Source organism: Rana temporaria, chromosome 1 (assembly GCF_905171775.1).
Source record: "Rana temporaria chromosome 1, aRanTem1.1, whole genome shotgun sequence".
Classification (NCBI taxonomy): Eukaryota; Metazoa; Chordata; class Amphibia; order Anura; family Ranidae; genus Rana; species Rana temporaria.
In genome coordinates, this window is record NC_053489.1 from 494,829,181 (window position 1) to 494,856,983 (window position 27,803).

The window sequence follows — 27,803 nt, forward strand, 5'->3', positions numbered from 1 at the left end:
TTCAAAACGTCATTTACGTGGGGTCATGCTTTATTTACATAAAACACGCCCACCTCTTCACAATTTGAATTGGGCGCGCTTACGCCGGCACATTTACTATACGCCACCGTAACTTAGGACGCAAGTGCTTTGTGAATACAGCACTTGCCTCTCTAAGTTGCGGCGGTGTAACGTAAATACGATACGCTATGCCCGCCCACACTTGTCCAAATGTCCAACAACTGTTTTTGCCCGGAGTTCAGCTTTAGAAAATAGTTGATCAGAGGGTAAGTAGAAGGGGCTGAAAGTACACATTTGCAAGGCTCTGATCCCCCAGTCCCTTGGATTCCAATCCCTTGTGTACTGCTTTGCCACCACTTGCAGCAAGCTTCCTCAGGTTGTCTCAGAATTGCTACATGGGTCCAACACTAGTAAAGGGGAACGCTGCAGTTCCTGGCAGGGGGGTGCATTTGGACTTTTGTCCAGAAGATTTACCTCTTCTAATTATCATCCCTGTTTCTCAATTTGTATCTGGTTCTTTTTTAACCCCTAAACTAGTCATGTACTGCTAGTGATGCCTAGATTCGTTGGGCAGTGCATGGTCATCTTAACCACTTCAGCCCCAGACCATATTGCTGGTCAGTGACCGAGCCACTTTTTGCGATTCGGCACTGCGTCGCTTTAACTGACAATTGCGTCGTGCGACGTGGCTCCCAAACAAAATTGGCGTCCTTTTTTCCCCACAAATAGAGCTTTCTTTTGGTGGTATTTGATCACCTCTGCTGTTTTTATTTTTTGCGCTATAAACAAAAATAGAGCGACAATTTTGAAAAAAAAAAAATATTTTTTACTTTTTGCTGTAATAAATATCCCCAAAAATATATAAAAAAACGATTTTTTTCCTCAGTTTAGGCCGATACGTATTCTTCTACATATTTTTCGTAATAAAAATCGCAATAAGCGTTTGATTGGTTTGCGCAAAAGTTATAGCGTCTGCAAAAGAGGGCATAGTTTTATGGCATTTTGGCAAATCACCCGGCGGGTAGGGGGGTGTATCATTTAAATGAAGCGCGTCCCCGCGCCGAACGAACTGCGCATGCGCCGTCTGTAAAATATCCCAGTGTGCATTGCTCCAAATGATGTCGCAAGGACGTCATTGGTTTCGACGTGAACGTAAATGACGTCCAGCCCCATTCACGGACGACTTCCGCAAACGACGTAACGTTTTAAAATTTTGACGCGGGAACGGCGGCCATACTTAACATTGTTGCGCCACACTTATGCCACCATATAGCAGGGGCAACATTACGCCGGGAAAAGCCTAACGTAAACGTCGTAACTTTACTGCGTCGGCCGCGCGTACGTTCGGGAATTCGCGTATCTAGCTAATTTGCATACTCGACGCGGAAATCGACGGAAGCGCCACCTAGCGGGCAAAAAAAAAATTGCAGTTATGATCCGACGGCGTAAGAGACTTACGCCTGTTGGATCTAATGGATATCTATGCGTAACTGATTCTAAGTATCGGTCGCATAGATACGACGGGCCACACTTACGACGGCGTACATGGTGCTGCGCCGTTGTAAGTCCTTTGAGAATCTGGGCCTGTGTGCACAATTATTACGCAAGTGAGTATTTTGACCAAATCATAATTTTTATGCATATTGTCCAACTCCAAGCTGTAAAAACCTGAATGCTTATTGGATTTAATCATGTCAGGTGATGTGTATTTGTGTAATGCAGGGCTCGACAAAATCCGGGCGCCCGGTCGCAATTGCGACAAATTGTGACCTGGCACCCAGCCGGTAATTGAGACCGGGCCCGCTGTGATTGCGCGGCGGGGGAGGTGGGGGCGCACGGAGGCACAGGATCCTGTGTCTCCATGCGCCCCCACCTCCCCCGCCACGCGATCGCGGCGGGCCCACTACGGCCTGTAATTGAGGCCGCGGCTTTGCAGCCTTGTGAAGGCTTAAAGCGGTGGTTCCCCCTTAAAAACGACTTTTTCTTATTCCACTGCCCCCCCACATTCCATCACGATTAAGGCTCTTATTATTTTTTTCATGCTGTACATACCTTAGTACAGCATATTCACCCGTGCATCCGGGTTGCGAGTCCCGCGGGAGTGGGCGTTCCTCACATGCTGGTGATTGACGTTTTGCCCAAAAACGAGCTCCCCCCCGTCGCGTAAGCCGCGTCACGATTGGCGAAAGGAGCCGAACGGCGATGCGCATGCGCAGTATAGCGCCGACTCGCCGTTCGGCTCCTTTCGCCAACCGTGACGCGGCTTACGCGACGGGGGGAGCTCGTTTTTGGGCAAAACGTCAATCACCAGCATGTGAGGAACGCCCACTCCCGCGGGACTCGCAACCCGGATGCACGGGTGAATATGCTGTACTAAGGTATGTACAGCATGAAAAAAATAATAAGAGCCTTAATCGTGATGGAATGTGGGGGGGCAGTGGAATAAGAAAAAGTCGTTTTTAAGGGGGAACTACCCCTTTAAGCTTCCTTCTGTGACCTGGCGCCATCTGGTGGTGGCCGTTGGCATTACAAGTAAAACAGTAGTTCTAAAAGTGTTTTTTCACTGTTTTCACTGCCATCTCCTTCCCTCTAATTAGAACCCCCAAACATTATATATATATATTTTTTTATTCTAACACCCTAGAGAATAAAATGGCGATCATTGCAATACTTTCTGTCACACCGTATTTGCGCAGCGGTCTCACAAGCGCACTTTTTTGGGGAAAAATACACTTTTTTTAATAAAAAAATAAGACAACAGTAAAGTTATCCCAATTTTTTTTTATATTGTGAAAGATAATGTTACACCGAGTAAATTGATACCCAACATGTCATGCTTCAAAATTGCGTCCGCTCGTGGAATGCTGACAAACTTTTACCCTTTAAAATCTCCATAGGCAACGTTTAAAAAATTATACAGGTTGCATGTTTTGAGTTACAGAGGAGGTCTAGGGCTAGAAATATTGCTCTCGCTATAACGATCACGGCAATACCTCACATGTGTGGTTTGAATACCGTTTACATATGCGGGCGCTACTCAGGTATGTGTTCGCTTCTGCGCGCAAGCTTGGCGGGACGGGGCACGTTTTCTGGCTTCTACCTTTTTTTTAGCTAGCTCCTAGATTCCAAGCAAATTTGTCAAACCCTGGTGTAATGAGTGACCTAAGGAGATCAACACCCTATATCAATGTGTGCATAATTTTAAGGGAGATTAAATTAAAAAAATTGATTTAACTGACTTTGGAAGTCAAAAATTTTAAAAAGTCTTTCAGAGGGATGCAGCACTCTTGAAATTTCTAAGATATTGGGGCGTTATCACAGAACCATCAAACGTTTGGTTGCTAAAAGTAGACAGGGTCACAAGAAACATGTTGAGAACAAAGATGCAAATTAACTACCAAAGATTTAAGAAGAATCAAACGTGAAGCTACCAGGAAATCATTATCCTCTAGTGATGTCATATTCCAGAACTGCAACCTACCTGGAGTGCCCAGAAGTACAAGGTGTTCAATGCTCAGAGACATGGCCAAGAAAGGCTGAAACCCGACCACCACTGAACAAAACATGTCATGACTGGGCCAAGAAATATCTGAAGACAGATTTTTCCAAGGTTTTATGGACTGATGAGATGAGAGCGACTCTTGGCGGACCAGATGGATAGGCCTGGATCAGTAATGGGCACAGAGCACCACTTCTAATTCAGACGCCAGCTAGGTGGAGGTGGGGTACTGGTTGGGCAGGAATTAATAAAGATGAGCTAGTTGGACCTTTTCAGGTTGAAGATGGACTCAAAATCAACTCTCAAACCTACTGCCAGTTTTTAGAAGACACATCAAGCAGTGATACAGGAAAAAGTCTGCGTCTTTCAAGAAGACCATGATATTTATTCCGGACAATTCTCCATCGCAGGCATCCAAGTACTACATTGCGTGGCTAGCCAGTAAAGGCCTTAAAGCGGGGGTTCACCCGAAATTTTTTTTTTAACATTAGATTGAGGCTAATTGTGGGAAGCACAATCGGGTGTTTTTTTTTAAAATCGATGCGGTACATACCGTTTTAGAGAGAGATGTTCTCCCGCCGCTTCCGGGTATGGTCTTCGGGACTGGGTGTTCCTATTTGATTGACAGCCTTCCGACCGTCGCATACAGTGCGTCACGAGTTGCCGAAAGAAGCCGAACGTCGGTGCGGCTCTATACGGCGCCTGCGCACCGACGTTGGGCTAATTTCGGCAACTCGTGACGCATAGTATGCGACGGTCGGAAGGCTGTCAATCAAATAGGAACGCCCAGTCCCGCAGACCATACCCGGAAGTGGCGGGAGAACATCTATCTCTAAAACGGTAAGTACTGCATTGATTTAAAAAAAAACACCCGATTCTGCTTCCCACAATTAGCCTCAATCTAGTGTTAACATTTTTTTTTCCGGGTGAACCCCTGCTTTAAAGATGAAATAATGACATGGCCCCCTTCCTCATCTGACCTAAACCCTACTGAGAACTTGTGGGCCCTTCCTAAACAGGAGATTTACGATGAAGGGAAAACACTGCTCCTCTCTGAACAGTATCTGGGAGGCTGTGGTTGCTGCCTCACAAAAAGTTGATTGTCAACAGTTCAGGAAACTGATAGACTCCATAAACGGAAGGCTTATGACCGTGGAATGAAAAAAAGGGTGGCTATATTGGTGACTGGCTTTTTTATTTATTTTTAAATGTCAGAAATGTTTATTTGTACATTTTGAGCTGTTTGTTTATTACTCTCACTTAAATAAGAAGTATGTTTTTTGTTTTTTTCCCCCATTATACTTACCTAGGTGGATGCAGCATCGGATCGATGCTGCAGCTGTCCCCCGGCGCCTCTGCACAGAGAACCGAGCCACCGAATACTGCCGATGGCTTGGTTCTCTCAGCTCCCCGAGTCAATTGACAGGCAGCAGCTCTTCTGCTCTGTTCCTCCACGCTCACTGAAGAGCTGAGCTGTGGAGGGGTGGGGATCGGCCATCTCAGCCTCTCAGCGGCTCGCTGAGAGGCTCAGACCAGAGGTGTATTTAGGTTTTGTGCTGCCCTAGGCCTGACTAAATTCATGAACCCCCTAATTTAAATACGACCCACACTTCCTGTCAAAGCCACACCCCTTCCAATTTAAGACCTGCCCTATCATCTGTAAACCACACCCCTTCCAGACCCCCGCCCCCTCCATCTCCCCCTAGCAGCAAAAATACCCCCTTTCAGCACAAATTCTCACCCTCATATAACCCCTTTCAGTGAATATCATCCTTCCCAGCACAAATTACATCTCTTGGCACAAATCCTCCCCATCTCCCCCTTCCAGCATAAATCCTCACGTTCAGAAAAAAATCCCCCCTCACCTCAAACCTGTGCCTCCTTCTCTCCCCTCCCAGTACAACCCCCCCCCCCAGCTCCTTCTCCTGTTTTGTAAATGCAGCCTGCTCTGCTGGGACTTGTAGTGCCCTCTGGGGGGCTAAAATATGGCAGGCTCCTATGCTGGGACTTGTAGTGCACTCTGGGGGGCTGAGATATGGCAGCCTCCTATGCTGGGACTTGTAGTGCACTCTGGGGGGGCTGAGATATGGCAGCCTCCTATGCTGGGACTTGTAGTGCACTCTGGGGGGCTGAGAAATGGCAGCCTCCTATGTTGGAACTTGTAGTGCCCTAGACTACAGGGGATGGAAGAATGGCAGCCCACTCTGCTGGGACTTGTAGTGCCCTCAGTGGCAGAATGAGGATTCCTCAGTCCCCCCACAGTCTAAGGCACTACAAGTCCCAGCATAGGAGGCTGCAATATCTCAGCCCCCACAGTGCACAACAAGTCCCAGCAAAAAACGGAGCTACCATATTTCAGCCCCCACATAGTGCACTACAAGTCCCAGCAAAACAGAGCTTCCATATTTCAGCCCCCACACAGTGCACTACAAGTCCCAGCAAAACGGAGCTGCCACACTAGCCTGTATGTATTCACATGTAAAAAGGTTAGGTAGCAGACAGACCTCATGTTGTATGTAAAAAAAGTTAATGGGGGGGGGGGGGGTGATGGGTTATACAAGCTGTTCACATGTAAAAATAAATTATAAAGGGGGGCCGGTTAGGCAGCAGACAGACATCATGCTGATCATGCTGATAATAAGATAATAAGCGGGGGGGGGGGGGGGAGGGTTGGACATCAGACAGTCACAGCTCTCTGAGCACTCGTCGATTTGTACCTGTTGGTGAAGCTGTGAGTGCTGCTCGGTCACATCGTCCACATTCTTCTCCTCTCTCTCTCGTGCTCCTCCTCCTCCCGTCCCGACCAGATGCTTGGATGCCGCGCGGAGGCTGGGAGGCGGGAGCTTCCACCAACCACACAACGTGCACACCGTGCACCAGATCTATGGGGGGGGGCGGCACTGGCAGTCGCTCCCCACAGTATGCGGCAATGACATTGACACATACAGAACGGCAGCCACCTGCAGAAGGCGGCAGCTCCGCAGCAATCTGTGCGGGTGGCTGCCTCGGTATTCGGAAAGCCATTTGGGGGGTTTTTCGTGTGGGGGGGCAGTGAAACGCGGCCGCCCCCCGCAAAGTGCCGCCCTAGGCCTAGGCCTTGTCGGCCTAGGCCAAGATACATCTCTGGCTCAGACATCTATCAGTCCAGGCACCTGGTGAATCCAGACTTCCAGAGACTGATCTGTGTGATGTCAGCGGAGAGCAGACTTCAAACCCCTATCTGCTGAAAATGGTCACCAGAGTGCAAAACTAATTGCATTCCTGTGACCCTTAGGAGAAACCCAGCCAAACAAGCTCAGGCTGGACTTATTTAAATCTTGGTTCACCTGAGCATGGCTTCAAATTCGCTCGACTTCTTTAACAGCAGTCAATGCAAGTCACTCTGATGTCGCACCCAAGTAGTGCAGGAACTTTTTTCTAAGTCGGAGCAAGATTAGAACAGTTTCATTGCACCGAATGGGGCGCGACTTGTCAAGGGACTAAGTCACCTGACAGGTCGCCCCAGTGTGAACAGAGCCTAACAAATGAAAATAAACAAGTAAGATGGGAAAATGTTTGTTTTTCATTTAGTTGCATAATAATTCTGCACACTAATAGTTGCCTAATAATTGTGCCCAAAACCTGACTTTTACTTGCTTAAATGTTCAGGTTTGAGGTTTATTAACATTCTGGATTGCTTGAGAACACCGTACTTGTTCAAAAATGAAATTAATCCTCAAAAATACAACTTGCCTAATGAGTGTGCACACATAGCTGGATTCAGGTACATTGCCGCATTTTTGCGGCGGCGTAGCGTATCGTATTTACACTACGCCGCCGTAATTTAGCTAGGCAAGTACTGTATTCACAAAGTACTTGCCTGCTAAGTTACGGCGGCGTAGCGTAAATGGCGCCGGCGTAAGCGCGCCTCATTCAAATTAGGCTGAGGGGGCGTGTTTTATGTTAATGGACCGTCCGTGTACATATCCCAGTGTGCATTGCGGCAAAGTACGCCGTAAGGATGTATTGGTTTCGACGTGGACGTAAATTACGTCCAGCCCTATTCATAGACGACTTACGCAAACAACGTAAAATTTTCAAATTTCGACACGGGAACGACGGCCATACTTAACATTACTAGTCCAGCTATTTGATGGAATAACTTTACGCCTGAAAATCCCTTACGTAAACGGCGTATCTTTACTGCAACGGGCGCACGTACGTTCGTGAATAGGCGTATCTAGTGATTTACATATTCTATGCCGAACGCAATGGAAGCGCCACCTAGCGGCCAGCCTAAATATTGCACCCTAAGATAGGTTTAAGTGTATCTCAGTTTGAGAATACACTTAAACTTAGGTCGGCACAGATTCCGAATTAGGTCGGCGTATCTACTGATACGCCGGCCTAACTCTCTCTGAATCCACCTAACAGTGTATATTATTAGTGACTTTTTGCTGCCTGTAGTGTGTATCTGGAGGCCAACTAAGCGTAGAACAGGGTGGATATAAGTCTTTTTTTTTTTATCAGATTTTTTTGTATTTAAATAAAAAAATTTTAATCAAATTTATTTTAATAAAATGTTTTTGGAGTAAAATGTAGTTTATTCAGCATGAATTAATTATGTAGCATTAGGCTGTATATTCAAGCTGAGATAACAAGCACTGCATCAATGCATTCATACAATGTCATAGTAACCATGAGATAAACCAAAGTTCAGGAATATTACTTTTTCCCATTGTTTTGCGAATCTATGTACACTACAAACTGTATGATTGAATCGGTTCTGATATTGCTGTTTTACTAACCTGACGGGTAATTATTCTATATAGGAAACCTTCATTTTGTTTGCAAATATTAACAATTCTAACTACCAGCAAGAATAAGTCCTTACATTTAAAGAGCACCTGTCATTTCAGATCCATCATGGCAGCGCCTGTTAGCGGGCATCCACTCACCTGCTGCTGCCACATCCCTCACCTTGTTGTGTCACTGCCGCATAACCAGCCGTCCCATTAAAGTGAATGGGACTGTTGGTGAGTCAACAGCAGGTCAGAGGAGGAGCTGCTGCAGGACAGAGATGACAGTTGCTCTTTAAAAAATATGATTTAAATCAAGTCTTTTTACTAGTGATTTCAATCATGATTTCAATTTTGATTTAAATCGACTTGATTTAAATCAAATCCACCCTGGTGTAGAAGAAAGAAATGCTAATTTATAGAAGTATTAAATTCTGCCTTTTTTTTCTAAAAACTACCATTTTACAATAGGGCACAATTAAGGTTAGCTGGGTTAAAAAAAATCATCGAAGTGTTTTTAGGAAAACACCTGGCACTAAGCATTATTTGCATTTAAGCTGACCATTTGCCTTAAATTCAGCTCAAGAAATTGCAGAGCTGTATATGGCTACTTTTCTTCAGAAGGTCATCAGTTGTAGAAATGTACTTAGACTCATCAAATGTGTCAATTGGTTATGTAAATTGTCTCAGCACCCATAAACTGCCTAAAAACATCTAGCGAAATGAATTTCCTTTACAGCATAAGGCTTTCTCTTTAGCATCCAAGGCAGGTTTCAGCAGCTTTGACAATTAAAAGTATATAGTTTTAGATTAACATACAGTTATATATTAAAAATAAATTTTGTTCTCTATTAACATTTTTTTTTTTAATCTGGAGTAAGAACATAAATAAGAAAAATTCAATATAAGGCTATATAACATAATGTGCCTGCTTTTTTAGAAGCGTGGAAATTTTGGTGGGACAATTGCACCATCTAGTGGTGAAATTGGATATTTCTTGATGTCTTTTTTTTTTTTTCTATTTATGTAAACGTTGACTTACTAAAGGAATTCAGCAATGTTAACTTTGCAAAGGGAATTTTCACTTTGCTTAATTTATGTGCTGAAAACGTCCTTTTCAAAGAATTCCCAATCACGTGCAAATGATATTTATTTTCAGAATATATATAAATAATGATAATAATAGTGTAGTTGTTAAAAAGTGTGAATATATATATATATATCTATAAACACCAAACAGCAATAACTTTATGACCACCCATCCTAATATTGAGTGGACCCCTTTTGCTGTCAAAACAGTCATGACCGTTCAAGTAATGGATGCCACAAGACCTCTGAAGGTACTGTATGCTGTGGTATCTGGCACCAAACCATCAATAGCAGATCCTTTTAGTCCTGTAAATTGTGAGGTAAGGCCTCCATAGATCCGACTTGTTTTTCCAGCACATCCCACAGATGCTCAATTAGATTGAGATCTGTAATAATTGGAGGCCAAGTCAACTCCTTAAACTCATTGTTGTGTTCCTCAAAGCATTCTTGAATCATTTTTACAGTGTGGCAGGGTGCATTATCCTGCTCAAAGAGGCCACTGCCATCAGGGAATGCCGTATCCATGAAGAGGTGTACTTGGTCACCAACAATGTGTTAGGTAGGTGTTACATGTCAAGTAACCTCCACATGAATGACAGGACATAAGGTCTTACAACACAACATTACCTCAAGCATCACACTGCCTCAGCCAGCTTGCTTTCTTTCCATACCACATCCTGATGCCATCTCTTCCCCAGTTAAAGTAGATGTAAACAATCACATATACCCAGTAAAGTGAACAGCCTCAGATGATACACAGAGATAAAACAAATCTCCCTACATAAGTTTTCTTCCTGTTCAGCACTGGGTGTAGATTATTGGCATACAGCTGATTGGAGGAAAGGCACCCCCCCTGCACATTGTCAAAGGAAAAAAGGAATGTGCAGAGCTCTGCTCTGACAAGTCAAGCTTTCTGCTAATCTATTTATAGCAACCTCCCACAACACAAATTTCAGGCTGCTTTTATGTCCTGTGTTGGAGAACTTGTCCGAAGTTGTCAGGCTGATAACAGAGCTACGGAGCAGGAGAAAGCCAGGGGACTCTGAGATTTGGAGAGAGATGAGAAAACACTGCAGATATATATGCCCAGCTCAAATTTCATGAATCAAGTTTACATCCACTTTAAGTGATGCAAATGCACCCAGCCAACCACATGATGAAAAGAAAATGTGATTCATCAGATCAGGCCGCCTTCTTCCATTGCTCTGTGGCCCAGTTCTGATTCTCAAGTACCCATTGTAGGTGCTTTTGGCTGTGGACACGAGTCAGCATGAGCACAATGACCTGTCTGAGGCTATGCAGCCCTATACACAACACAATTAGATCATTTATTCTGGTTTCAACACATCAACTTCAGTGACAACATGTTTGCTTGTTGCCTAATATATTCCACCGACTTTCAGATGTCATTGTAACAAGATAATCAATATTATTCACTTAACCTGTCTGTGGTCACAAAGTTATAGCTGATCGGTGTGTGTGTGTGTGTGTGTGTGTGTGTATGTATATATATATATATATATATATATATATATATATATATACACATACACACACACACTATATTGTAAAAAGTATTGTGATGCCTGCCTTTACACGCACATGAACTGTAATGGCATCCCAGTCTTAGCCTGTAGGGTTCTATTTTGAGTTGGCCCACTCTTTGCCGCCATAACAGCTTTAACTCTTCTGGGAAGGCTGTCCACAAGGTTTAGGAGTGTGTCTATGGGAATGTTTGACTATTCTTCCAAAAGCGCATTTGTGAGGTCAGGCACCGATATTGGACAAGAAGGCCTGGCTCACAGTCTCTGCTCTAATTCATCCCAAAGGTGTTTTATCGGGTTGAGGTCAGAACTCTGCAGGCCAGTCAAGTTTCTCCACCCCAAACTCGCTCATTCATGTCTTTATGGACCTTGTTGGAACAGCCATCCCCAAACTGTTTTCACAAAGTTGGCAGCATGAAATTGTCCAAAATGTCTTGGTATGCTGATGCCTTAAGAGTCCTCTTCACTGGAACTAAGGGACCAAGCCCAATCCCTGAAAAAGAACACCACACCATAATCCTCTCTCCACCAAATGACCAGTGCACAAAGCATGATGAGCAGGTTTGGGGTGGAGGAACTTGACTGGCCTGCACAGAGTCCTGACCTCAACTTGACAGAACACATTTGGAAGAATTAGAGCGGAGAACATCCAGAAAGTATTCACGTCGCTTCACTTTTTCCACATTTTGTTATGTTACAGTATTATTCCAAGATTAAATTCATTATTTTCCTCAAAATTCTACAAACAATACCCCATAAATGACAATGTGAAAGAAGTTTGAAATCTTTGCAAATTTATTAAAAATAAAAAACGAAAAAAATTAAATGTACATATGTATTCAGAGCCTTTGTTCAATACATTGATGAAGTACCTTTGGCACCAATTACAGCCACAAGTGTTTTTGAGTATGTTGTTACAAGCTTGGCACACCTATATTTGGGCAGTTCCTCCCATTCTTCTTTGCAGGACCTCTCAAGCTCCAGCAGGTTAGATGGGGAGTGTCGGTGCACAGCCATTTTCAGATCTCTACAGATATGTTCAATCGGCTTCAGGTCTGGGCTCTGGCTGGCCCACTCAAGGACATTCAAGGAGTTGTCTGGTAGCCACTCCTTTGTTATCTTGGCTGTGTGCTTAGGGTTGTTGTCCTGTTGGAAGATGAGCCTTCGTCCCAGTCTGAGGTCCAGAGTGCTCTGGATCAGGTTTTCATCAAGGAAGTCTCTGTATATTGCTGCATTCATCTTTCCCTCGATTCGGACTAGTCTCCCAGTTCCTGCTGCTGAAAAACATCCCCACAGCATGATGCTGCCACCACCATCATGCTTCACTGTAGGGATGGCATTGGCCAGGTGATGAGCGGTGCCTGGTTTTCTCCAGACATGACACTTACCATTCAGGCCAAAGAGTTTAATCTTTGTTTCGTCAAACCAAATAATTTTTCTTCTCATGGTCTGAGAGTCCTTCAGGTGCCTTTTTTGGCAAACTGCAGGCAGGCTGTCAGGTGCATTTTACTGAGGAGTGGCTTCCATCTGGCCTCTCTTCCATATAGACCTGATTGGTGGAGTGCTGCAGAGATGGTTGTTCTTCTAGAAGATTTTCCTCTCTCCACACTGGAGCACTGTCAGAGTGACTATCGAGTTCTTGATCACCTCCCTGACTAAGGCCCTTCTCCACCTATTGCTCACTTTAGCCGGGTAGCCCGCTCTAGGAAGAGTGCTGGTGGTTCCAAACTTCTTCAATTTACAGATGATGGAGGCCACTGTGCTCATTGGGACCTTCAATGCTGTAGAATTTTTTTTGTACCCTTCACTAGATCTGTACCTCGATACAATCCTGTCTTAGAGACAATTCCTTAGAAACAATTCCTTGGACTTCATGGCTTGGTTTGTGCTCTGACATGCACTGTTAATTGTGGGACCCTATATAGGCAGGTGTGTGCCTTTCCAAATCATTTCCAATCAACTGAATTTACCACAGGTGGACTCCAGTGAAGTTGTATAAACATTTGAAAGATGATCAGTGGAAACAGGATGTACCTGAGCTCAATGGTGAGTGTCATGACAAAAGCTGTGAATACTTATGCACATGTTTTTTTTATATTTAATACATTTGCAAAAATTTCAAACAAACTTCTTTCACGTTGTCATTATAGGGTATTGTTTGTAGAATTTTGAGGAAAATAATGAATTTAATCCATTTTAGAATAAGGCTGTAAACATAATGTGGAATATTAATAATAAATTAAAGATCTTTTTTTTTTTTCTGTTTCAATATTTGATTGGATTTTCAAAAATTATAACAAGCCGTGGTTTGCCCACGCAGGGGCGACATAGAACAAAGAAATAAGGAAACAGCGCATAAACGCGTAATAAACAACAAAACAAATTATAACCGAGGCCATGGAGGACCAGGTTGAAAATTAGGCCTGTGCCATAGACACAAATTTCATTCTGTACCCAAGAGTACAACAGCCTACATTGTTGGCCTTCATATCAGAAAAAAATGAGAGAGAAAGCAAACAGGGAAAAAAGAAAAAGAGGAGCCCCAGAAGAGGGCAAGTATCACGGACACGGGACCCGCCGAAGCAAGGTTTCTTAAAGCTGACCATAACTGGTCGGGGGCAAGGATGGAAAGGAATAACTTATCCATGGTTTCCAGACTTTCAAAAATGTTGCATGCAAATCCTTTATTATACTCGACATCTGCTCATCAATCATCATAGCCGTCATTCTGGTTCTCAATTAAAGATCTTTTAATCATTGGTCGACTAGCAGAGCTGGACAGGTGCAACCCTGGTGTGCACCCAGACTGTAATATCTTTGACAAGTGAGGGTTCACACAGGAGCACATTCAATTCGGACAGGAATCGCACCACATTCCTGTTCAAGTTGCATGTGATTCTTTGCAGTGCGATTTGAGACCATTCATTTTGTAAGGGCTCAAATTGCACCGCAAAGGTATTAGTTTGGGGTATCGGGCATTTTCAAAAGTATGAGTACTCGTGAAATGACTCGGTATCAGTGCTACCTAAATCTCAGGTACTTCATACATTTTGCTTCTCGGGAGCGATCAATGCGGCTATCTCTGCATTGTACACTTTGTTTTTTTCCGAGGGTATGCTCTCCAATCAGTTCTGCATTACAAACGGCACAAGACAGGAAGGTCCTTTATATCCTTTAACATTCGCACTTCTTATGGAACTGTTAGCTGAAAAATTCCATACAGACAGAAGGCATGACAGTTAACCATACTTAACATACGATCGTGTTGTTTGCTGATGGCATTATATTGACACTTTCTGATCCGGCTCTTTCCCTGTTTGGGGGCACACGAGATTCTATAACCTTTTCACAAAGTGTCCACTATAAGATTATTGCTGCCAAATCTAGAATTCTTGGTATCAAAGTTCATATAAAACCCAGGCCTGTCTTCAGAACACTCTCCCTTTCCCCTGGGCTACATGTTCTCTGTGATATACTTAGTTGCTAAAATCACCACATCTTTGTCCAATCTATTCGCAACAAATTTCATGCCCTTTATGGATGCGAAATGGAAAGAAAAAGTGCTAGCTTTCTTGGACGGACAGACTTGCTGCATTGAAAATGATTCTCCTCCCCCAAATTCTTTATTACTTTAGAACTCTGCCCATACATATCCATGTGATTTACTAAGCATTGCAAGCTAAAATCTCCAAATTTCTGTAGATGGGTAAAAGAGCCAGGTGCTCTTCCATTATCCTTTTGAAAAATAGATCGGTAGGCAGTATGGGATTACCTAACCTTAAAGATTATCATATGGCCACCATGGTTGACCAAGTAAAATTCTTGATTAGTTCTCCTAATGAAATATCATGGTGTACTATTAAGCAGGCAGCTGTTCCCTTGGAAAGCTTACGCTTTCTGGTGTGGGCTGCTTTCACTTGGTACCGTGTATACCATAACCCGCATCCAATCATCTCGGCAACCCCAACAGCAATAGATTACTATCTTATAGTCAATAGCCCATCTCATAAGGTGACCAATATCCCAATACCTCTTGAAATCCTTAAAACCTTGATCTGTTATATTTTAAACGCTGAGAACTTAAAGGTATATTTGCAACTAATGATCACTTGGAGAATGAGAAAGTGATCCCTTTTACAGCTGTTCAGCAAAGGTTCTCTATTTCCCCTACATTTTTTTTTGCTTTATGCTAGATTGGCTGTTTCTTAAACAACATCCTCTACCATTTTTGAAAATACTCTCTTTAATTTGGTCTTTCTGGAATTCTGCTTCTTATGCCACATACACAGGGTTAGAAATCCCGTCAGAAAAAGTCAGATGGGAGCTTTTTGTCGGTTATTCCGACCGTGTATATGCCCCATCCAGTGCCGATCCTGATCTCCCTGGGGCCCTAAGCAAAATGACAGGTCACATTAAAGTTGAGAAGCGGAGGGGGTGTTCTCCCCAGGCAGGGCCTCTAGTAATTTGGGGGGCCCTCCGCAGCTTTGCGGGGCCCTAAGCGGCTTGCATAGTAAGCCTATAGAGCGGATCGGCCCTGGCCCCATCTGACTTTTTCTGTCTGAATTTCCGACGGACTTAGAGAGCAGGTTCTCTATTTTTCTGTCGGAAATTCCAACTGAGCTTTTTCTGTTGGAAAGTCCGGCCGTGTGTACGCCGCATAAGACACCCAGAGGTATTTCATTGTTCTACCATGAGCTCAATTCCAAGTTAATCTTTGTTAAAAATTGTACCCCTTTGGTAAAATGCGAATCAGAATTACAGGCTTCTTTGGAAGCACAATGACAAAAGGCCATCCAATATAACTACTCCTACTCATTTCCATTGGGAAATGGCCCAAAATTACACCTCATATGATATTTAACACCATAATCCATTGCTAAATTATCTAAGGCGATAACCCTTGCTAGAGGGGTTGTAGAAAAGTGGGCACCTTGGCTCACATACTTTGGTCCTCTCTCAGCATTTGGAGATAATGGAATTCAATCTTTAGATTCCTTTCAAAAGTGAACAGGATCTTTATTAAGGTTAATGTGGTTAATGGTGGAGCAGGCGATCTTGAATGTAAATATGGACAAATTTCCTTCCCAAGTTAAACCCATAACTGTGAATATTTATGTTAGTCAAAAACATAAAATCTTCTTTGACCCCCAATCATTCTGACATTAAATGCCACTTCAGGCTGGGTTCACACTATCTCTGCATGCGGCTCACAGCAGGGGTCCGGTGCGTCACCGTTCACTGTTTCAGGTCCAATTTCAGCCTGAATTTTTGGCTGAATTCGGACCTGAAACAGACCAAAAGACGCACAGGACTTCTAAGCAAATTCGCACCGGAGCCACAGCGGAGATATGTGAATATGAGAGCCGGTCAAAATCTCCTGCTATTGCGAATTGGATGCAGGGAATACACATCCAATTCGCAATAGTGTAAACCCAGCCTCAATGTAGTTTTAGGTTTAACTACTGGCCTTTAGAGATGGTCCACAATATAAGTTTCAACAGCGTTGGGAACCTTGCTTCTCCTATTAACAGGGTATTACATTTCATTGATGTTATCTTTCGTTACCTGGTGTCTGCTAGAATTCCTGCTTCTGGAAAATGTTATGTACAGTATATGCAGTTCTGTCTTTGACGTTGACTTATTTTTATTTGACTTTATATGGTTTGGTCATTCTCTGTGAAGTGGCTTGTACACTGCTGTCACCTTTTGTACTCGAATATCTTGAGAAATAAATATTTGCTTAGGAATATCTACCTTCTTTTAGAACCCTACCTGCTAATGTACAGACTCAGTATGTTCCAGATGCAAGGTGTAATTGGGGTCTTCTCTGAATGAGTTAACTTATATGTTATTAGTTGTCCTGTTTAAAACACCAGTTTTTACTTGGAGGGCTGCTTAAAATCATGTATTTTTTTCCGAGACAAAAACATATAGCACACCATATTAAGTTAAAGGGGTTGTAAAGGAATTTTTTTTTTTCATAATAAGCATCCTTTACCTGCAGACATTCCTCTTTTAACTACCTCATTGTTCGTTTTTGCTCAGAAGTTGCTCTATTTCTTCTCTGTTCTGTTCACTTCCTGCTTGTCTGATTGTTACTGACCACCGTGACAGGAGGGTTTACTGCGGTGGTCAGCAACGTCCTCGCTCCCTCCTGGGAACTACATCTGTGCGGCAGGACGCTCTCTACGTGTTAGAGACTTCAAGGGGGTGCAAACCAGGAAGTGAATGAGAGAACAGAAACTAGAAGGTAATATAGATGAAGGAATTTAATAGGTATTTACTTGTTTTTTTAACAGAATCATTACACTATTCTGTCTGTCTACCTTGCAGACATTAATTTTAGGCAAAATTTTTTTTTCCTTTACAACTCCTTTAACCACTTGCTCACCGCTGACCGTCATTATATGGCTGCAAAGTGGTTGCTTAACTCTGGGAGGACGTCCATGGACGTCCTCCCAGAATCGCGCGCGCACACGGGAATCTCCGTGAACGCCGGGTCCTCCGGACCCGGCGGATCACGGTAAATCGCCGCGGTTTACCACGTGATCGCTCCGTCCAATGACGGAGCGATCACATGTAAACAAACTGGCTTAATTTGATGACGCCAGTTCCTCCCTCCTCTCTCTGTACCGATCGGCACAGTGTGAGAGGGGGGAGCGTGGGTGTCAGCAGCGCTGTGGATGGATCTGTGACTATTGCAGTCACAGATCCATCCATCCCTGCTCAGCCATCCCTGCAACCCCCGCCCCAATACTGTGCAATACCCCCTGCCATACTCTGCAATACCCCCTGCCATACTCTGCAATACCCCCTGCCATACTCTGCAATACCCCCTGCCATACTCTGCAATACCCCCTGCCATACTCTGCAATACCCCCTGCCATACTCTGCAATACTCCCTGCCATACTCTGCAATACCCCCTGCCATACTCTGCAATACCCCCTGCCATACTCTGCAATACCCCCTGCCATACTCTGCAATACCCCCTGCCATACTCTGCAATACTCTGCAATACCCCCTGCAATACTCTGCAATACCCCCTGCAATACTCTGCAATACCCCCTGCAATACTGTGCAATACCCCTGCAATACTGTGCAATACCTCTGCAATACCCCCCACACAATACTCTGCAATACCCCCCGCACAATACTCTGCAATACCCCCGCACAATACTCTGCAGTACCCCCGCACCAATACTCTGCAATACCCCGCACCAATACTCTGCAATACCCCCGCACCAATACTCTGCAATACCCCCGCACAATACTCTGCAATACCCCCGCACCAATACTCTGCAATACCCCCGCACAATACTCTGCAATACCCCGGCACCAATACTCTGCAATACCCCGGCACCAATACTCTGCAATACCCCGGCACCAATACTCTGCAATACCCCGGCACCAATACTCTGCAATACCCCGGCACAATACTCTGCAATACCCCGCACAATACTCTGCAATACCCCCGCACCAATACTCTGCAGTTCCCCCGCACCAATACTCTGCAATATCCCCCCGCACAATACTCTGCAGTTTCCCCGCACCAATACTCTGCAATACCCCCCGCACAATACTCTGCAATACCGAAAAGAAAAATGTGTTTTAACCACTTCCTGCCCGCCAGCTGTCATATGACGTCCTTGACTTTGTGCAGGGATATCTGAATTATGCCTGCACCTACAGGCGTCATTCAGAGATCATCATTCTCTACACCATAAGAATAATCATGGCGGCTGTTACGCCTCTTGATTGTTCTTGCGGGAGGTGAAAGGGTACGTCCCCCCTCCCTTCTCCCTCCGGTGCTTCTTCCGACTCACCGCTACGATCGAAGCCAGGATCGTTTTTTTTTTTCAGGCTTCTCAGCCTAGAGGTGAGATGTGGGGTCTTATTGACCCCATATCTCACTGTAAAGAGGACGTTAGAGCGAGAGCAATAATTTTGGCCCTAGACCTCTTCTCCAACTAAAAAGATGTAACCAGTAAAAATATTTAAAGCGTCACCTATGGGGATTTTTAAGTAGCGAAGTTTGGCGCCATTCCACAAGCGTGTGCAATTTTGAAGGGTGACATGTTGGGTATCTATCGACTCGGCGTAACTTCATCTTTCATATTATGCAAAAACATTGGGCTAACTTTAATGTTTTTTTTTTTTAAAGCACAAAACCGTTTTATTTCCAAAAAAACGCATTCGAAAAATTGCTGCGAAAATAACGTGCAACGACCGCCATTGTATTCTCTAGAATTTTTGCTATAAAAGCATATATAATGTTTTGGGGTTCTATGCAATTTTCTAGCAAATAAATGATGATTTTTCCATGTAGGAGAGAAATGTCAGAATTGGCCTGGGTGCTCCAAAACGCCTGATGATGCTCCCTGCATGTTTGGCCTCTGTATGTGGCCACGCTGTGTAAAAGTCTCACACATGTGGTATCGCCATACTCGGGAGGAATAGCAGAATGTGTTTTGGGGTGTAATTTGTGGTATGCATATGCTGTGTGTGAGAAATAACCTGCGAATATGAACATTTTGTGAAAAAAAAAAAAAAAAAAATCTTGATTTTGCAAAGAATTGTGGGAAAAAATGACAACTTAAAAAAACTCACCATGCCTCTTTCTAAATACCTTGGAATGTCTTCTTTCCAAAAAGGGGTCATTTAGGGGGTATTTGTACTTTTCTGGCATGTTAGGGTCTCAAGAAATGAGATAGGCCGTCAGTACTTCAGGTGTGATCAAATTGATCAATTTTCAGATATTGGCACCATAGCTTGTGGACCCTATAACTTTCACCCAGACTAAATAATATCCAATTTTTTTTTTTTACCAAAGATATGTAGCAGTATACATTTTAGGCCAAATTTATGAAGACAATTTTATTTTTTGCAAAATGTTATAATAGAAATGAAGAAAAATTCTTTTTTTTACAACATTTTCTTTATTTTTTCATTTATAGCGAAAAAAATAAAAACCGCAGAGGTGATCAAATACCACTAAAAGAAAGCTCTATTTGTGGGGAAAAAAGGACAAAAATTTAATTTGGTTACAGTGTTGTATGACTGAGTTATTGTCATTCAAAATGTGAGAGCACCGAAAGCTGAAAATTGGTCTGGTGATTAAGGGGGTTTTCGTGCCCAGTGGTCAAGTGGTTAAGCTTGTTACCACAAAGATTGATAAAACTTAACCACTTCCATACAGGGCACGTATACACCTTCCCGCCCAAGCCAATTTTCAGCTTTCAGCACTGTCGCACTTTGAATGGCAATTGCGCGGTCATGCTACACTGTACCCAAACAAAATTGGCGTCCTTTTTTACCCACAAATAGAGCTTTCTTTTGGTGGTATTTGATCACCTCTGCGATTTTTTTTTTTGCGCAACAACTAAAAAAAGACGTTTTTATTTTTTTCTGTAATTTTTTTGTAAATAAGTACGTTTTCTCTTTCAATTACGGGCACTGATATGGTGGCACTGATGGGCACATATGAGATGGCACTGATGGACATCGACGAGGTAGTACTGACGGGCACAGATGAGGTGGCACTGATTGGCGGCGCTGGTATGCGGGACTGATGGGCACACATAGGCGGGACTGATGGGCACACATAGGCGGCACTGATGGGCACACATAGGCGGCACTGATGGGCACTCATGGGCGACACTGATGGGCACTCATGGGCGGCACAGATGGGCACTCATGGGCGGCACAGATGGGCACTGTGGGGTGGCACAGATGGGCACTGTGGGGTGGCACAGATGGGCACTGTGGGGTGGCACAGATGGGCACTGTGGGGTGGCACAGATGGGCACTGTGGGGTGGCACAGATGGGCACTGTGGGGTGGCACTGATGGACACTGTGGGGCGGCACTGATGGACACTGTGGGGCGGCACTGATTTACTTGTTGCCAGTCAGTTCCCATTTGTGGGCACTGATTGGCATCTTTTTTTTTTGCATCTTTTTTTTTTTTTTTTTTAGACTTTTTTTTAGACTTTTTTTTGCCCCTTTTTTTAAGTTTTGCCCTTCCCTAGTGGGCATCCCTGGTGGTCCATGTGGCGATCCGAGGGGGGGCTGCGCTGATAAACAATCAGCGCGAACCCCCCCCCTGTCAGGAGAGCCGCCGATCGGCTCTCCTCTACTCGCGTCTGTCAGACGCGAGTGAGGAAGAGCCATCAACGGCTCTTCCTGTTTACATCGTGATCAGCCGTGGTTGGACACGGCTGATCACGTGGTAAAGAGTCTCCGTGAGAGACTCTTTACCGAGATCGGTGTTGCGGGGTGTCAGACTGACACCCCGCAACAACGATCGCCGCGATGCGCGCCCCCGGGGGCTAAGAATCCTGAGGACGTCATATGACGTCCAGTCAGGATTCTACTACCACTTTGCCGACGTCAATTTGTCATTGGCGGGCGGCAAGTGGTTAAACTGTAACGTCTGTGAGACACATATATATGTGTATATGTGAAGAACCTTTATTTACCATTTTCCTTTTATCATCATAGGGAAAGGGATGCTAATGCTGTCAATGTGGAAGAGTTGTCTTCATTTCTGCTAAGACTTATGGGTAAGACATTTGGATTCTTTATGGATGTCTTCTAGGACTACCGTGTATACAGTGATGTAAAATGTTATCTTATTTATTCAGTACAGGACACAACAGGGTATTCATACAACTTGGGTTCTAGGCATGTACTTTCTGGTGATTGGACACTGGTAAAGCTTTAGAGGACACCCCCCTTGGTGCCTTCCCTAAATTTAACCCTACCTTTCTTTGTTTGGCCTCAGATTTGTGCCAGAGTCTGAAGGAGATGCACCTTTTCTCCTTGCATAAAAAAACATGCTTTGCTCAACTGGTTTATTTTTTTATTCAGACATCTTCAATCAACCCCTCACTGTCTTCCAATGCCAACGTAGAAACAGGGTATCCAAATTGGAGAAACTTCAGTTAAAATGTGGAAGCTGTACCCGGACCCCATGCTGTGATGGCCTGTAATGTTGCTTCAGTCAGTGGATTTTGCGTGCAACATGTTGAGTCAGCCTTAGGGTTCTGAACAGGTCCAGGGCCATGATCCATTCGTATGGAACCCAGTCCCTGAAGATTCTTTTGGGAATATGCCCACTATAATGGGAATAGATTAGGCTTTATATACAGTCCAGCTTCATGTACAGGTATGGCAGGGTCATCCTATATCTCTGACCATTACTGTAAAACGGAGCTATGTTTGGAAAGTATTCAGGTCGCAGGGTACACATTTTAACTTGCCCCTAAAATTCAACTACTCAGAGGTTACTCTCAGGTGGATGACCAGATGTTACTTCACATAACTGGTCACACACTTGATGGCCACTTTCACCTAAAGCCCTTATAAGGTATTTAGGTGCATCCTCCCACTGTTTTGCCAAAAACATTTGTTACAGAATGGTCTACACCTGGGTTACCGCATGCTCCTTACAGACATGCTTACCCTATACTCTGCACTTTATTTTGTGAAAATCCCACAAGGCAATACCCTGACTTGTAGCTATGGCGGAGACCAGATGAAAAAGAAACAATGCTAAATTGGTGCATCATAGATGGCGGTTAATGAGACATACCGCATTCATTGGAAAAATGTGTGCACATTGCTACTATTCTTTACAAGAGAGAAACTGAACTCATAATGTTGCTTGAGCTCCATTCATCCAACAGTAACCACAGCTTCAGTCAAATTGGACAGGTTTTGACTAAACTTCCACTTTAAAGTACATTTGCATTAACTCAGGATTTCAGTTTCCATCTCTTTTGTTGTACATGGTCCTGCCTCCATAGCTGTACTTTGATTTTCTTTATAACGACTTGTTTATTTTTACAAAATCAATTCTTTCCTCCACGACATTCAAGAAAAATGTTTAGTGCTGGTTCATACTATTGAGATTTCTGATGCAACTTGAGTTGCACAGAATCGCACAGAATCACAAGAGAAATCACATGATTCACATCAGTGCATCTCTGAGCGCTGGTATTTTGGAAAAGGTTCCCGAGCAACAGTGCAATTTGGCATCAAAGAATATGCTAACTACATCCAGAGTCCTATCAAAGTCACGCTACATAATTGTACTGAAAATTGCATCAAAAGCACATTTCTGTAGTGTGAACCAAGCCTTAGGCCCTGTACAGACGAGCGTACATGTCCGCTCGGAGATTTCTGTATGATGGTTGTACACACCATCATACAGAAATCCGGCCGGACACGATACGCGGTGGAAGGTAAATCACTTCGACGCATGCGAGGGCTTGGGGCCGAGCGGACATGTCCGGTGAGTCTGTACAGACGACCCAACATGTCCGACGGACAGGCTTCCAGCGGACATGTTTCTTAGCTGTTTCTTAACTGTCCGATCCGCCGGAAAATTGTCCGGTCGGCCGTACACACGACCGAACATGTCTGCTGAAACTGGTCCGTCGGACCAGTTTCAGCAGACATGTTCAGTCGTGTGTACGGGGCCTTATAGCACACTCTCTTATTATGTTACACTGGAGTTAGAGCTGCATGATTAATAGTTAAAAAAACACGATCTTGATTCAACCCCCCCTCACGATCTCTATGCAGGATTTCCAGATTCATTCATGTAACCAGTGTAGAGAGTTCTCCGCTCTCTTGGTTCTCAAAAAAAGACTGGGCAGTCTGCCAAGTTTTTCACAACATTGTCAGCAAATAAAAACATTGTAACTTTCCGTTCTTAGATCAAAGGGATGAACTTGGTGTGTAAATGAAGGAAGTCTAAACACTTAAAGTCCTAAACCTTTTTCTGACACTTGTTTCTTGCAAAGCTAAAATCAATATTGTTTGCTACAAAATTACCTGGAACCCCCAAACAATATATATAAAGTACAGATCAAAAGTTTGGACACACCTTCTCATTTAAAGAGTTTTCTTTATTTTCATGACTATGAAAATTGTAGATTCACACTGAAGGCATCACAACTATGAATTAACACATGTGGAATTATACATAACAAAAAAGTGTGAAACAACTGAAAATATATTTCATATTCTAGGTTCTTCAAAGTAGCCACCTTTTGCAGCAGACACATCTCTAGAACTGGTAAGAGGAGACTGTGTGAATCAGGCCTTCATGGTAGAATATCTGCTAGGAAACCACTGCTAAAGAAAGGCAACAAGCAGAAGAGACTTGATTGGGCTAAAGAACACAAGGAATGGACATTAGACCAGTGGAAATCTGTACTTTGGTCTGATGAGTCCAAACTTGAGATCTTTGGTTCCAACCCCCGTGTCTTTGTGCGACGCAGAAAAGGTGAACGGATGGACTCTACATGCCTGGTTCCCACCGTGAAGCATGGAGATGGAGGTGTGATGGTGTGGGGGTGCTTTGCTGGTGACACTGTTGGGGATTTAATCAAAATTGAAGGCATACTGAACCAGCATGGCTACCACAGCATCTTGCAGCGGCATGCTATTCCATCCGGTTTGCGTTTAGTTGGACCATCATTTATTTTTCAACAGAACAATGACCCCAAACACACCTCCAGGCTGTGTAAGGGCTATTTGACCAAGAAGGAGAGTGATGGGGTGCTGCGCCAGGTGACTACCTCTTAAAGCTTATCAAGAGAATGCCAAGAGTGTGCCAAGCAGTAATCAAAGCAAAAGGTGGCTACTTTGAAGAACCTAGAATATGAAATATATTTTCAGTTGTTTCACACTTTTTTGTTATGTGTAATTCCACATGTGTTAATTCATAGTTTTGATGCCTTCAGTGTGAATCTACAATTTTCATAGTCATGAAAATAAAGAGAACTCTTTGAATGAGAAGGTGTGTCCAAACTATAATAAATATATATATAAAATATATATATATATATATATATATATTTTAGCAGTGGCCCTACACAATAAATAGCCGATTGTTGCAATATTTTTTGTCACATGGTATTTGTGCAGTGGTCTTTCAAATGCAATTTTTTGGGAAAAAATACACTTCAATGAATAAAAAAAAAAAAATCAACAGTTAGCCCAATTTATTTGTATAATGTGAAAGATGTTACACGGCGAGAATCATGACCATTATTCGAAGCAAAAAAAACTGTGATTCTCATTTTAGCCAGAATCTTGCAGGTCTAACTGGAGTTCATATCCAGTGACTCCATCTAGGATGAAGATTTTTGGAAAGTATTGAGGTTTCTGTACATTTTAGAATGAGAGAAGTAACTTGGGAAATTGTCCAAGTGGTGCTTGTCAATTCCAGCGCATATAGATAATTTAAGACCTGCTAATGAAAATAGTTCATGGTTTAAGTTTAACTAAATGGAATATGTTAGTTTCCACCTGTAGTACACGTGTACTCACAAAAACACCACCTATATTTATAGTCCATATGTTATTATATCTTTACTGCATTGTTTACTAACCGAAGAGAGCATGTTTCATGAAAATGTGTAAAGTATAATGACTTGCTGCAGATGAGCAGATGTTCATTACTACAGTGAGACACTAGCAAGATTTATTCCTATTGGTTGATATTGGTCCCTGCACTTTGCTCAAGGACAGTTCACTTTGTTTCCCTATTTAATGCGTTGACTTGTTTTGGTGTGTTTTCTTGCTTTTGTAACTTTAATATTTCTTGTATTTTAAATTGCATTCCAGATGGGAAGATTGTTTTACCTGGAAATCTTATAAACATGAGTTTCTTTGGCCGGCCTTGTTCTTTGCAAGTTGCAAGCATTAAAGGACCCGATGGGGTAGTGCAGGAACCTTTCTCCAGCAGCACATATGACACAACTCTGGAAAAGACCACGGTGGACAGCAGTAGTTTGGACTTGTCCTTACAGCTCAGCTTACTTGGCATTGAAGATTGTCAGGGTGAAGCTGTTACCAGTACCCCATGTAAGCTTAGTGACGTTAACACGTCATGCCTGTCTCCTGACAAGAAAACCATGAATGAAGAGCTGCACCCAGAGGCCTCTCAAAGTCCTGTAATCTCTGGTACTGGCGACGACAGTCAACCAATATCATGCAGAAAACCTGGAATTAAATGCAACACAGATGTTTTTTATTATTTATCACCACAAACTAAAATCAGATGTAAATGTCCGAAGCTGACTTCCCATTCAGAAGATGATATTAAAAAAAAAGTGACCTATGATATGATTGGTGGCTTACACACCCAGTTGAAAGAGATTCGGGAAACAATAGAGTTGCCACTGAAACAGCCTGAACTTTTTAAGACCTATGGTAAGTCGAGACATGATACTGTGATGTTGGCCATTTTTTCATGTCTGTCTGAGGCCCCTTTTACACTTGTATGACATGTCCCACGAGTTGGGACTGCAAAGTAGCATGTAAAGTCCCCATGATTTCCAATGACAACCATTCATATTAGTACGACTTCAAGTCATTCATACTTCAAATTAGTCCCTGCACTACTTTGGTCAAACTTTGATGTGAGTTACACAGGCATTCTATGAAATCACCACAAAATCGTGTCAAAGACGCGGTTGTAAAATCGTGCGATTTTGAAGTCGCGATAGTGTGAAAGGGGCCTAAATAGTATATTAAATGCAGGTTTACACATGTAGCACATGAAGTACAAGATATAACTTTCACAAGACTTTCTATAACAACTATGTGCAAAAATAAAAAGATACTGAGCTTTCTGTCACCCACTAAGAACAAAGAAAACAAAAATGACACATTAAAAATTTCTAGGGTGTAAAGGATATTATATTTCTTTGAGTCATATCAGGCTATCAGAGAACAATAATTGATAAAGTAATAATAAACTCCAAAACAAAAATCATATATATTCCCTCTAACCAACCGTTATGCCGCGTGCACACGATCATTTTTCAGCATGAAAGAAAACGTTGTTTTTCAGCATGTCTAAAAAACGACGTTTTCCCAACTTCATCATTAAAACGACGTTGCCCAAACACCATCTTTTTTTTAAAAATGTTCTAGCAAAGCGCTGTGACATACAACACGTACGACGGCACTTTAAAGGGAAAGTTCCATTCGCCTTTGGGCTGCTTTAGCTGATTCCGTGTTGGTAAAAGACGATTCGCGCTTTTTTGTCTGTTACAGCGTGATGAATGTGCTTACTCCATTATGAATGGTAGTTTTACCAGAACGAGCGCTCCCGTCTCATAACTTGCTTCTGAGCATGCACAGGTATTTTACGTCGTTTTAGCCCACACACGATCATTTTTTACAACCCGAAAAACTACATTGTTTAAAACGACATTTAAAAATGCAGCATGTTCGAATTTTTTTTTTTACGTTTTTCATAACCTGAAAAATGATGTGTAGCCCACACACAATCATTTTAAATGACATTTTTGAAAAACAACGTTTTCTTCATGTCGAAAAATTATCGTGTGTACGCGGCATTAGATGTGGTGCTTTCTGTTTTTTTTTTTCTTTATTTGCGCCTGCTGATCTGGCCAGTAACACACCTCCTGTGTTATGGTGGCTCCCCTATCAATGGAGGAGAAACTGAGCCACCCTTGGGCAGTAGCATTTTCTGGAGAGGGTAGTGTTAGATCACTTTCCATAAGTGACTTACAAATTAAAGCTTATCTCCAGATAAACCTTTTTAAGCAGTTATAAATTATAATTTTCCTTTTCAGATAAAGGGTTTGACTAATGTCGCGTACACACGATCGGTTTGTCTGATGAAAACGGTCTGATGGACCGTTTTCATCAGACTAACCGATCGTGTGTGGGCCCCATCGTTTCTTTTATCCATCGCTTAAAAAACGAGGAACTTGTTTTAAAATTATCTGATGGTTAACTAAACAATAGGAAATAAACGATCGTCTAGGCACGTCCATCGGTAAAAAATCCACGCATGCTCAAACTAAATTAGGGGACGGGAGCGCTCGTTCTGGTAAAACTAGCG

General features: G+C 43.1%; 1 protein-coding gene across 1 annotated transcript in view; it reads left to right on the plus strand.

The window, feature by feature from the left end:
* SPATA5 (spermatogenesis associated 5) overlaps positions 1-27,803 on the plus strand; it is a 595,351-nt gene that overhangs the window by 26,314 nt on the left and 541,234 nt on the right. The window contains exons 4-5 of the mRNA XM_040330544.1: positions 21,410-21,471; positions 25,550-26,137. Of these exons, the coding sequence (XP_040186478.1) occupies positions 21,410-21,471; positions 25,550-26,137 (650 nt within the window). The remainder of the gene's footprint in view (positions 1-21,409; positions 21,472-25,549; positions 26,138-27,803) is intronic.